This window comes from Gymnoscopelus braueri (genome assembly GCF_963280865.1).
Source record: "Gymnoscopelus braueri genome assembly, chromosome: 18".
Classification (NCBI taxonomy): Eukaryota; Metazoa; Chordata; class Actinopteri; order Myctophiformes; family Myctophidae; genus Gymnoscopelus; species Gymnoscopelus braueri.
The window spans coordinates 30213717-30226970 of NC_137618.1; the positions used below are offsets into that span (position 1 = coordinate 30213717).

Genomic DNA, 13254 nt, shown 5'->3' on the forward strand with positions numbered 1-13254 from the left:
CTCATCTCATTTGTTTTTAATTGCCGTCTGTATGGGTGCAACTTATCTAGCTGGCTCTTTCAGGAAACTCTGAACCAGAGGGGCCACTATTTAAAAAGCTACTTTGGCGTCACTAAGTGACAGGGCACAAATCTAACAACTTAAACAACCCCAAATACAGGACCTTTTACAATGTCATTTTTCCTCTTTTACTGTCATTGGACCTGACTGCTGGCACTCCCAATGATGACACACGCAACACTCACACACACAGAGTGCATTGTGCTTGCAGGGTGTGTTTGCCGTCCACAGGTTTAACACTAAAGGCATCTTACCTTCATGGAGGATGATGATGCTGCACATGCCTGGAAGAGTCTAATAAAAGTTTTAAAGGCTCAAAGGGCGATAAAAGATGAACGTGGTGTAATCACATTTATTATACTGTAGTCCGAGTTGAAACGACTTTTGTCTTTATGTGTGTCTGCTTTTGAACACTGACCTCGTAAAAACAAATCTCTAAGCACAGGTTAATTTTTGACTTTTTTTCCAGCATTTTCCCCTCCCTCCCAAATGTTTAAGTCCCTGCTATAGCTAGAAGTTAAAGAGCAGCTGGGTGACAGTCCTCATTGTGTTTCTTGGTCTCCGTGGATAGCGGCAGAGCCTGCAGAAGAGCCCTCGAAGGTTCCTTTCACCATTCTTCACGGAGTCTGTACCACGGCTAGCACCTCCGCCATGGCCACCTCTGTGCTCATGGTCACCTGTCCCTCCGATGCCACCGTCTGCTCGGGGGCCAACTGCCTGGTTCCTCCCAGCAACTACAACGCCATCCTGAGCCTGGTGCTGAGCGTGGTGCTGACGGTCATGCTTGCCATGGTGATGTTCGCCATGGGCTGCACCGTGGATGTCCACAAACTGTGGGCTCACATCAAGAGGCCGTGGGGGATCTTCATCGGGTTTCTGTGCCAGTTCGGCATCATGCCCTTCACAGCCTTCGCCCTGGCATTGGCCTTCAACGTCCTGCCGGTCCAGGCCATCGTCATCATCATCATGGGCTGCTGCCCCGGAGGTTCGAGCTCCAACATCATCTGCTACTGGCTGGATGGAGACATGGACCTCAGGTGAGACATGATGGACTGAGAGGAGGAAGGGGAAACATCAAGCGCCCAATGGTCCAATTGACATTTTCATTGGATCATATTTTGTTGTCTGACTGGTGGGCTGCAACTGTCCCTGCATGGATGACTGACTGGTTGTGTCTGTGAGGTCAGCCGTATGTTCCCTCAGCTTAGGGTTGGGCTTAGGTTTAATATGGTTAACAATTGGGCTGAGAGAACATAGGCTTTGTTCAGATTGCAGGGAAATTACATTACATTACAGTCATTTAGCAGACGCTTTTATCCAAAGTGACTTACAATAAGTGCATTCAGCATAGGTAGGCAAGGAAACTACTAATCACCAGAAGTCTTAAGTGCATTCTCTTCTAAAAAAAGCAACTAAGAGTATACCTAGCGCTAAGGTAAAAGTGCAATATAACAGCTACCTACTTTTGTTTTTTTTTGTTTCTCATATCTAATCTTTAGGACTGACTGTCCACACTGTTATCAAATCTGATCTTTAAGCGTGAATGTCCACACTGTTATTTGTAAGCGATCAGATTTGTGTATTCAGACATCATCGACCTATTTGCATTGGTTGCAGTGGTAACGACCTAACAACATAGGCGTGGGTAATGCTTAACTTATACTGTTGTAGTACGCTTGTAAAAGAAAACGAGTTACAATGCAATATGGTTCAAATTATGATGCATACACATTTGTTTCCATGCGTTTTTATTTATTATTAATATTATTGTTAATAATAATAACACTAATACGTATTATCACTGGGTGGCTGACTGGTTCATTGTTACTGTCACTGGGTGGCTGACTGGTTCATTGTTACTGTCACTGGGTGGCTGACTGGTTCATTGTTACTGTCACTGGGTGGCTGACTGGTTCATTGTTACTGTCACTGGTTGGCTGACTGTTTGGCTCGCTGGCAGTGACTGTGGGTTGTTGACTTTTTGTAGGCTGCCTGAATTGATGTGTGATTGAATGCTTGGTTGACTCACTAATTACTGTAATTACTGTAAAGTACTAATTAATGTTTAATACAGCTAAGGAACAAACATCCTGTGTGTCTAAACGGAAATGATTGGCCCTGCTTAATGGCATGTTTAATTGGATTAGTTTAATGTCATGTTTAATTGGATTAGTTTAATGGCATGTTTAATTAATTGTAGTTCACTCACTCCATCCTAAGATATTAAGCATTGTGATTGCAAAGCCTTTTGCCCATGAAACCTATTATGAATACAATATTACCTTTATTTTATTTTATTTATAATATGAAAAAAAAGGGGTCTGTAAATATTTTTGCCTGAATATATTTTGAATGAGGACATGTGTGTCCATGTACCCATTGTGTGTCCTCAGCATCAGTATGACAGCCTGTTCGTCCATCTTGGCCCTGGGTATGATGCCTCTGTGCCTCCTCATCTATACCAGCGTCTGGACCTCCTCAGACACCATCCAGATCCCTTATGACAGCATAGGTAAACATGTGACACAGTGCCTTATTACACCATACAGTAGGTAAAGACATGCCATACTCCCAGTCCCAGAGGTATGAAAACCTAGGCCAATTTTGTAGTTTGTTTTCCTGTGCAGGTTAAAAACTACAGAAGGGTAACAACAATGCAGCCTTACCTTATGACGGCCCGAACCCGGGCCGTCATAAAGACCTGTGAAAAATGGACAAATGGAGCATTTGTTCTGAAATACATTCTAAGATCTGATTTGTTTCGAGATATTCTAGAACTGACCCCGACTGTTGGGTATTATATGAACCTGAAAATCCTAATAATTACATTTGCTGTTAAAATGCAATTTCACGGGCGCTCAAGCGTCTACACAATCAAAATTGGCTTGTGTTCGGGGAAGGAAAGCCGGGCGGGGATGGGTGATATCACTGCACGTAATCTTATGGGCATCAAAATATACAAATGTATTTCTATTCTGGGTACTCTAGTTGATATTATACAGTATATGAATTTGAAATGTGATAATGTTTAGTTATGATGAGGTAATGATGAACTGTAGCTTTCAATATATATATATATATATATATATATATATATATATATATATATATATATATTACAAAGGCTTTTAGAGCCTTTTTATATAACTTGTTTTTATGTCATGTGTTATTGCTTTTTTTTTACTATATTGCCATTTTTATTGACTAACTAACATTATTTTATTGTCTGTAAAACACAAAGCTATAGAAATAAAGTTCATCAATGTATAACAAGCAGTGTGGAAATGAGTAACTGTATAACTGTGTGTGTGTGTACAGTATACTGTATAACTGTGTGTGTGTGTGTGTGTGTGTGTGTGTGTGTGTGTGTGTGTGTGTGTGTGTGTCAGGTATCACTCTGGTGTCTCTACTTGTTCCTGTCGCTCTGGGAATTTACGTGAAACACAAGAAACCTGAATATGCCAAGAAAATCCTCAAGGTAAGAACACACGCGCGCACACACAGTCACACACACAGTCATACACACACACACACACACACAAACACATAGTGCTAAATAGATTGGCCAATCTCTCTGAAATTGCACATGGGTATGTGTGTGCTGTATAGATGTCTGTCTGTGTGTATACAGTGTTACAGAACAGTATGTGTGTATACCATATCGTCGCTGACGTACTGTATGTACGTATATATATTGAACTAATATATATGACTAAATGTGTGTGCATGTGTTTAGGTGGGTTCCATCGTGGGCTTTGCTCTCATCATCCTCATAGCGGTGGTGGGGGGGGTGCTGTATCAGTCGTCCTGGACCATCGCTCCATCGCTCTGGATCATCGGCGCCGTCTACCCGTTCATCGGCTTCGGACTGGGATTCTTACTGGCCCGCTTTGTAGGCCAGCCCTGGTACAGGTAGGACCACATGAATATCATTGCTGGTGGACTTTCTACATTTTTTTATGTAGGAAACAGAAAAAGAAATCACACCCAGTGTGAAGTGGGTGGTGTGGTCATCACAGTGGTCATCACAGTGATGGAAGCTCACTTCAAAAAATATATTGTTTTTTTGAAGTGCATAGTCCTATTTATAGGTTATTAATGTCATCATGTGTCTCGCTAGCCAATCACAGTGCTGAATAAAGTCAGCCAATAGAGTCAGCCAATCACAGTACAGCTAGGGGTGTACTAATGAGCCAATCACAGTACAGCAAATGTGTACTAATGAGGTGTCCCAACCCCACTTTTAGTGGCGGCTACACCGCCCAAATAGCATATTTACTTGCGACCCATGAAAATGGGGCCGCAGCCCACAAATGGGTCCCCACCCACTGTTTTGGAAACTCTAATCAACACTGCTGCCTCACACTCATACTGGACTACATTAACCCGGTGTTTCTCTGGTGTCGTTGTCAGGTGTCGTACCATCGCCTTGGAAACGGGCTTCCAGAACTCCCAGCTGTGCAGCACCATCGTCCAGCTGTCGTTCTCTCCAGAGGAGCTGGAGGTCATGTTCGCCTTCCCTCTCATCTACAGCATCTTCCAGCTGGCAGCGGCGCTCGTCGCTGTGGGAGGTGAGAGCTTCATGTACACCAGTGCTTCTCAAATATTTTCAATGTCAAAGGCCAAACGCATTGATATGTGTTTGGCCGTTGTGTTTGAAAATGTTTTGTGCCAGGGACCCCCATACAAGACTTTTTCTTTTTACCCATGTTTTCCCCAATCAGTCATTATAATTTACAATTTAGGCATTTAGCAGACGCTCTTAATCCAGAGCGACTTACAGTAAGCAAGGACAACACAAGGTAATTACATCAAATGCATAGAAATAGTCATCTAGGATCATAAGTAAACCAAGAACCTATAATCAGTCTAACAGTAGAATATCCAAAAAAAATCTATAATCTGTACATAAAAAACACACTATAGGATGCCAGGTCAACAATTCCAGGTCAACAATGACCTGGCTTAATGACTCCCCAGTCCCCACACACACTTCTGTGTGTTGTCACTGCTGTTGTATTCTACTGGCTCACCTGCCAGTGAGGGGCCCCCACCGGGAGGACTGTAGAGCCTTTGTCCTACTCCTCCCGCCCAACATTCCCTGCTGACAGGTGCCGCCCCAGCCCGTAGGACGTACAGTACTTGCAGTGACAAATATCACCCTCCCCTCCCGGCTTCCCTCCCCCGAACATGAGCCAATTGTGTTCATATAGACGCTCGACAAAGCCGGATGCAAACCCCTAGGCTACCCCTAAAATAACTTATGTTTAATTGAAACAATTACACAGTATAGCTTTAACTAATTTGGCTGGGGACCCCCTGCTATTTTCCTAGCGAGACGTGTGTTTTTATTTATTTTTAGATATCAGTGAAAATTCTAATTGAAAGATCTATGTTATACTTGCAAAAACGCTATGCTGTGCATATGCAGCTATTTGTTGCCGTTTTGACTTCACGGTTCATTTATGCTACTCAGAAAACCTATTTTATTTCCCCAAATCTATTATTTTATTAAAATCAATGATTGTGAATAATCAATTGAATCGATTAGTTTAACTGTTGCACCCCCTACATGCATGCATGTACCTGAGTCTCTCCTTCATAAATGTGAGACACACTGCTTAATTGCTCAAACATATTCAGACTGAGGTCTGTTGTACTGAGTCATGGTGCTCTCTTTCCCAGGCTACCAGGTTTATAAGAGGCATTACAATAAGAGCTTACCTGAGAGGGACAGTGAGTGTGATGCAGGGGAGGCTGGTGACGATGACATCATCAAGCAGAAGGAGGAACTCGCCCTGGAGAATGGAGGCTTTGTCCCAGACGAGAACGGCAACGCCAAAGAGAAAGTGAATATTAGCAACACTGAGCTGTGAAACGGGACCATGCCACAGAGACACAATGCTGTCCTCTGCAGGCCGTATACGTGCACGGCAGGCCCTGCCCTTATCTGACTTTAAAACCCCATTATTCCTGCTATAAAATTGAGAAGACTGTCTTTCTGTTTGTCTACATCTGTTTCTCTCCTCAGTGGATTGGTCATTCAATCTGAAAGGGCACATGGGCATTGAGCAATGGCATAGGCAGGGACTGAAGGGACTTCCCAAATTTAAGCTGTTCATTAGACATTTTGGGCAAGTCTGCATGGAGTTGTGGCGCAAGCATCCCTGGATTCTACTGACTTAGCAGATTGAAAATGACAGGGTTCTTGAAAGGAAACAGAAAAATTAGTGTATATGTTTCAAAATAATTTAATTAACGTCACTATTATGTGATTCACCCACAAAAACTAATTTCCATCTGCTGTCCCTGTGCACGTTTATGTGCATTTTAATGTATTTATATTTCATATATATTTTATTTATTTTTAACCATTCAAAATATATTCTCACATTTCCCTACAAATATATTTCTTGGCCATTGTTTGTATATTTTTAAATGTATGACACTTCTTTTTTTTTCAAGGTATGTGTTGTGTACGACATTTGTATCTATGTATGTGTCTTGTATTGTACTTATTTGAAATTCATACCTCATGAATGAATATTATTAGATGTCATGGAAGGATAATTGTGTCAGGAAGGTTTAGGATTCTGTATTTCTGTGTGTATTTCAATATATTCTCTGCTTGGCCATGGGTAAGTTTGAAGGAACTGGAATCACAACTCTTTATTTATAATCTGTATTCTTACCTTAGCTAATTTATGAAGTCCTTTGTATTGGGTGTGGGTTACATGTTTTGGTTCACTTTTAGGCATTTTCTGTATTTTAGTATGCATGTTAGGATAACATTTGCAATAACCACTTGAACCCTAGCTATTCTGGGGTAAACATTTGGTGAAAATAGAAAAATGAGATTGTCGGTTGCCTATTTTCGCTAAAGAGATTTGGTGTCCAGGGAAATATTAGAGAACCTAGTATAGCCTATAGCCCTGGGGGATCCCAGTGAAAGTATAAGTAGGCTTATACAGGTTTAAGTGGATGAAGTGCATTTGTTTGCAGTTAAGACCAAGATCAAGGAATTGGATCGGTTTTAATTTGCTTTGACTCTAACAAGTTAGCATTTTCTCGCGTTTTCGGGACTGTGATACTATTTTACACGAGGACTTCTCTAATTTTCAATTTCTTAGCAGCTTGTTGTATATCTCCTGCTGCAAACAAAACATTTTACACTGAACAATTTAACATGATATGTTTTAATAATTAATGTTTTGATACATACTGTACCCAGAATACTCAATAAACTTAACATTTTCAAAAACATGCCATGAACTTATTTTAATGAATCAAACCTTATGTTAAGCAATGTGTATGCTAGAGTATCTTTTTTAAATGTATTTTTATCCCACGATTTTGCAAGCCAGTGGAATATTTTATTAGACAGAAATGTAAAAACAGCACAAGTACAGTCAAACACTTTCTCTAAAAGGATTTAACCAAAAAAGTCCTTGCGGTCTTGTTTCCATTGGGGTCCTAGGTATTCAATATCATCACAATATAAAAACACTATAGCCTATGTACAGAGTAGGAAAGGGGGGGGGGTGAGGGAGAATGAGGAATGCATGTCAAAGAACTTGATTACAAAGCGCTCAGGTGGCGCAGTGGTAAAGTCCCTGCCTAGTGCCCACCACCACGGAGGCTGTGGGTTCTAATCCACAACCTCTGTGTGTATCTACTTCCTCCCGGTGGGGGCTCCTCACTGGCAGGTGAGTCACTAGGATACAACAGCAGTGACAATCTTTTTTTAAGAGTAACTTGATTACAATAATATACAGTGATTTTTTTAAATAGCATTACAAAAAAGAAGAGTGTCTTTTTTTATCACAAATATTTCAGTCATATATAATACATACTTTAATAAGTTGAATGCAAATTATCTGAATTAGTCTGAATTTTGTTCACAAAACCCCTCTATGACTCAGTGGAATAAATGACGTTGAGATGTTTATCACCTGAGGTGAAATATTAACATTAATCAGTGCACGTACAAGCCTGGGCCGGGCACAAAGTTTCCTATATCGTAAAAAAAAAAGTGCCTGTTTCTGACCACTGTCCTTTACTACCAGTTGTGACTGTCATGTGAATTTATGAAATGTTTATGATGTTAGATCAGTGGCTGTCATTGTTTTACACAGATATTGGCGACCTATGGTATTCTGTGACTGCAGGTGACAGAATCACGGTCATGAGTCAAGAGTCTGTCTCTGTCATTAGAGAGTTATGATTAGCATGACAACCAATCAGCATTTTTTAAATAAATCAGCTACCTGAAAACACAGTTTTAATTTAAAGTAAAATAAAATGCGCGCGGTGTGCGCGTGCGGTCATTAAAATACCGTCCTGCCAGTAAAGAAATCACCATTACACCGCTGTACATAATGTCAAGGACCCCCAAAATGATGTACATGTATTTGGCCGCCGACCCCCATCTCAAGATATTTTGTTACAGGGACCCCCCCAGAAGCAAAGATTTGAGTAAAAAAATTCGCTTTAAAATAATAAATATATTAAAAGATTTGCACACATTTTCATGATTTTTTTAAATTATGCTATTTTTTAATAGCCAAAGAAATCAAAAAATGACACAGATGCGTTCCCGGTCTTAATGGGTTAACAAATCGATTCATTGATGTATAAGACATAACTTTTATTAAATGAAAAACTCAAATCTGTCTCAGACGTAAAGAGGGCTCATGAAAAAAATAAGTGTGCCTCTGTGATCCTTTGGACTCACTACCGTATTTTCTTAATCGTGTGAACTGTGTGAAAAAGATTTAAATAAAAACCCTCCCTCCACATAGACTCTGCCTTGGCATGGCGTGGAGGCTTGCGTGCCTCTGTGACTCCTGATCGCGGAGGTCAGAGATCACAGAGGTCAGACCAAAGAGTCCAAATCCATCCTTGTGTGGTGTTCTGGTACCAATCTACTGCCCCTGGTGGATCATGTGTGCTTCTGGCCCTGCCCACTGACCACCAAGTTAGTAGCAGAACACACACACACACACATGCACGCACGCGCACGCACACACACACACACACACACACACACACACACACACACACACACACACACACACACACACACACACACACACACACACACACACACACACACACACACACACACACACACACACACACACACACACACACACACACACACACACACACAGTGAAGAGTACAGATACTCCTTGGTCAAATTTACTCCACTATAAGTAAAAGTAGCTCAGTCAAAATGTTACTCATGTAAGAGTAAAAAAGTCATTGCTTTTAAATATACTTAAGTATTCCAAAGTGCATGCTTTGAAAAATACTTAAAGTACAAGTAAAAGTAAAAGTACATTTCTTAATTTTTAGATCAATGAATTGCTGTAATGTTTTCACAATTAATGTATAGGACCTTGTAACTCTTGTTTCAGAGAAGTACTGTAACTCAGCACTGAAACCAGCTCTGCATGCACTGATGTGCTTGTAGAACCACTACGTTATACAAAGCCTGCAGAAACACCTATAAAAACATAGAAATGACTGAGGAACTAAATACTTTTACTCCTATACACCCATACAAGATGTAACAAAGAGGCGAGCGGAGGGGGAAGCCAGAAACACGGCCAGTGTGAGAGCAGAAGTTAGGCCAATTGCATTTTAGGGAAGACAAGAAAACAGCCAACTTAGGCCAAATCGCACCAAGGCAACTCCTTGCAACTGCCATTGGGGTTGCAAGTAGTTACAAGTAGTTCCATGTTGCAAGGAGTTGCATGGCGAAACATTGGTGTGGATGTGGAGTGGGCTTAAAAGTACTCAGTACTTTACAGCCTTCCTAGAAATGTACTTGAGTAAAAGTAAAATATTTTTCTTGGAAATGTACTCAAGTAAGAATAATAAGTATCAAAAAAATCTAATACTCAAGTAAAGTACAGATCCTCAGAATCTGTACTCAAGTACAGTACTCAAGTACATTTGCTCTGTTACTGTCCACCACTGCTTATGTTTAGGGAAACATAGTAAAGTGTAACATTTCTATTTAGCAAGGGTATCTGAGCAAGCAATGCTCTGGGTCATCATTGTGGCCAAATCCAATATGGCCACCACCTGAAAAAGGTTTTGGCTATAACTTTTGAACCAGATGAACTTGGTGTCTAAATCATGTTTTTTGACAATTAGAAACATGTTGGAATGCTTATCTTTATGACTGTGGCTGGACCTCTATTTTGCATATTTCAAAGAAATATTAGTCTTGCAAATTCGTTTCACTTACCTTAATCTTTGTCTATCTAATCTTTTACTTATTAAGTACCAATACGGCAATGTAGAAATACTCTGTTACAAGTAAAAGTCCGGAATTCAAAAATGTACTCGAGTAAAAGTACAAAGTATTGGTATCAAAATGTACTTAAAGTACCAACAGTTGAAAATACTCATTATGCAGAATGTCCTATTTCAAAACTTTTTTTGCGCTTAGATAGAGAAATGTATTTAGGGCTGATTGATGGTTGATGTTTGTTTTGTAATAATAATCCAAATCTACAAAGTAACTAGTAACTAATGTTTTCAAATAATTGTAGTAAAAGTATAATATTTGTCTCGGAGATGTAGTGCTGTGTCCACTACATGACCTTTGCAGCCACAGTGGAGGAGGATGGCGCCAGCCTTTTGGGTCCAGTAAGGTTCCCAGGTTCTCACATGCTGAATCAGTGCAGCTTGGGTGGGAGGAATGTTCCCTGACTATGGGAAAAGGAGTGCAGGTATCTCAAAGAAACTCTGGTCACCCTCACCTTGGAGCCTGAAAAGATCGACTTTCCATGTCCAAAGATTGGAGTATATCATCATCATATACTGTACAGCAAGAGCTGTGGTGTTCACAGCAGAGTAGATGAATCCTGACAGTGGCTTTTCTCAGTCCCTCAAGAACATTCCTCCCACCCAAGCTGCACTGATTCAGCATGTAAAAACTGCTGCAGACCAGCTCCTATTGGAATCAGACAACCTCCGTCCGACAAAATATCCCAGATTTCAAATTGGGCTGGTACTGGGACTCCATGACTAGTGTGAACCTTACTGGACCTATCTTGCCAGTAAAGCTGTTGCTGTTGTAACACCAAGACCATAATGTGATATAAACATATTGTAAACAATTCTATACAACTTTGACTAGTACTGTATGATATCATACTAGTCAATGGTGTATAGAATAGTAATACTATATAGTATTACATTTGATGCTGAGCATTGTTGAACATACTGTATTAGCTGTAGCTGTAGGCCTATCATCATAGGAATTAGTTCTACTGTTAAATCATTCTTGTTTCAATAAAATTACATCGTAAGATACATTGGTTGTTTCATAGCATTGTGGCCATATTTGTGATAATCAAATTAGTGTCCTCTAGATAGATTAAATCATAAAGATAAGCATTCAAACATGTTTCTAATTGTCAAAAAACATTTTTTTTCCAGTTTGCATTCATAGCTCAAAATGTGGTTCAAATTTTATAGCCAAAAACTTTGTCAGGTGGCAGCCATACTGGATTTGGCCACTGTGATGACCCTGAAGGTCGCTGGCTCGGGCGCCCTTGCTAAATCATTAGCTGGGTTACATATGGGACAAATGTGATGCTCTTAGATTGATTTGCGCAAAAATATCCCTATGGGCCTGGACTGTAATACGTTTTTAGCGGTTTATTTTAGCTGTTCTGTCAAATATCAAATTAGAATTTTTTTGTATTCTGAACATTTTGAGCACCTCAGTAAATCTGTAGCTCCAACGGTTTAGCAGATAGAGCCATGTTGGAAGTAGTGCACCGGTTATGGTCATTTTAAAAAGGGCGTGGTCATTTTCGGGTATTTCGTCCCGGATAGAGAATTATTCACAGTTCCTAAGTTGTTCCCTGGGGTCATATTAGCCAAGAACAGTTGAGATATTCTCTCCTAAATTAAGTGCATACATATCTTAGCCAGGTCCTAGACTATAAACATAAGCAGTGGTGGACAGTAACAGAGTAAATGTACTTGAGTACTGTACTTGAGTACAGATTCTGAGGATCTGTACTTTACTTGAGTATTAGATTTTTTTGATACTTATTATTCTTACTTGAGTACATTTCCAAGAAAAATATTTTACTTTTACTCAAGTACATTTCTAGGAAGGCTGTAAAGTACTGAGTACTTTTAAGCCCATTCCACATCCACACCAATGAATCGCCATGAAACTCCTTGCAACATGGAACTACTTGCAACTACTTGCAACCATTACCCCCAATGGCAGTTGCAAGGAGATGCATTGGTGCGATTGACCTTAAAACGGTGTTGTTGCAAGGAGTTGCGACTAATTGCCTTGGTGTGGTTTGGCCTTTAGGTTGGCTGTTTTCTTGTCTTCCTTAAAATGCAATTGGCCTAACTTCTGCTCTCACACTGGCCATGTTTCTGGCTTCCCCCTCCGCTCGCCTCTTTGTTACATCTTGTATGGGTGTATAGGAGTAAAAGTATTTAGTTCCTCAGTAATTTCTATGTTTTTATAGGTGTTCCTGCAGGCTTTGTATAATATCGGGTATTTCGTCCCGGATTGAGAATTAGTCACAGTTCCTAAGTTGTTCCCTGGGGTCATATTAGCCAAGAACAGTTGAGATATTCTCTCCTAAATTAAGAGCATACATATCTTAGCCAGGTCCTCTACTACTTGCAGAGGTTGGAATTGAACCTGTGCCTCTGGTCGCCGTGTGGCCCTAGCCTGGTAAACCCCTCCCTCCTGATATCTCAATTCCTGAAATCAAATGCAAATGAGATTTCCGGAAGGGGGATGGTTTACCAGGCTAGTGTGGCCCTATGCCAAAGGCCACAGAGGTGTCCACCAACTATCCGCTGCCTATATGGCACCTCCACACATTTACACACGTTTCTTTTAGTGCTTTTAAGTGTGGCTTCTGAATGTTAGTTTTCAAAACATGCTTCAGAGTGAAGAAGCAGGAGGATTTGAACTCTCAACCTTCAAACCAAGTAGATGACAACCAATCAGCATTTTTAAAATAAATCAGCTACCTGGGAGAATTGTTATTGTATTGAGGATGCTGACGAAAAAAAAGGAAGAAAACAAATAGTGTACAGCGGCCACTGGAGTCACAGGATTCCACAGGTCACTAAAGTCAGTGTGACAGTGTGTAAACGTCATGGCGTCATATGTTTAACTTGGTCCACTC

At 40.5% G+C, this 13254-nt stretch overlaps 1 protein-coding gene across 1 annotated transcript; it reads left to right on the plus strand.

Moving 5' to 3' along the window:
* Window positions 1–711: 711 nt before the first annotated feature.
* On the plus strand, window positions 712–5949 carry slc10a2 (solute carrier family 10 member 2; the record flags this gene model as incomplete). Its single annotated transcript, XM_080412886.1, has 6 exons — window positions 712–1097; window positions 2454–2572; window positions 3450–3538; window positions 3797–3972; window positions 4474–4631; window positions 5746–5949. The coding sequence occupies 6 exons, from the start codon at window positions 712–714 to the stop codon at window positions 5934–5936; spliced, it is 1119 nt and encodes a 372-aa protein (XP_080269012.1). The 3' UTR covers window positions 5937–5949.
* Between the last annotated feature and the right edge of the window lie 7305 nt (window positions 5950–13254).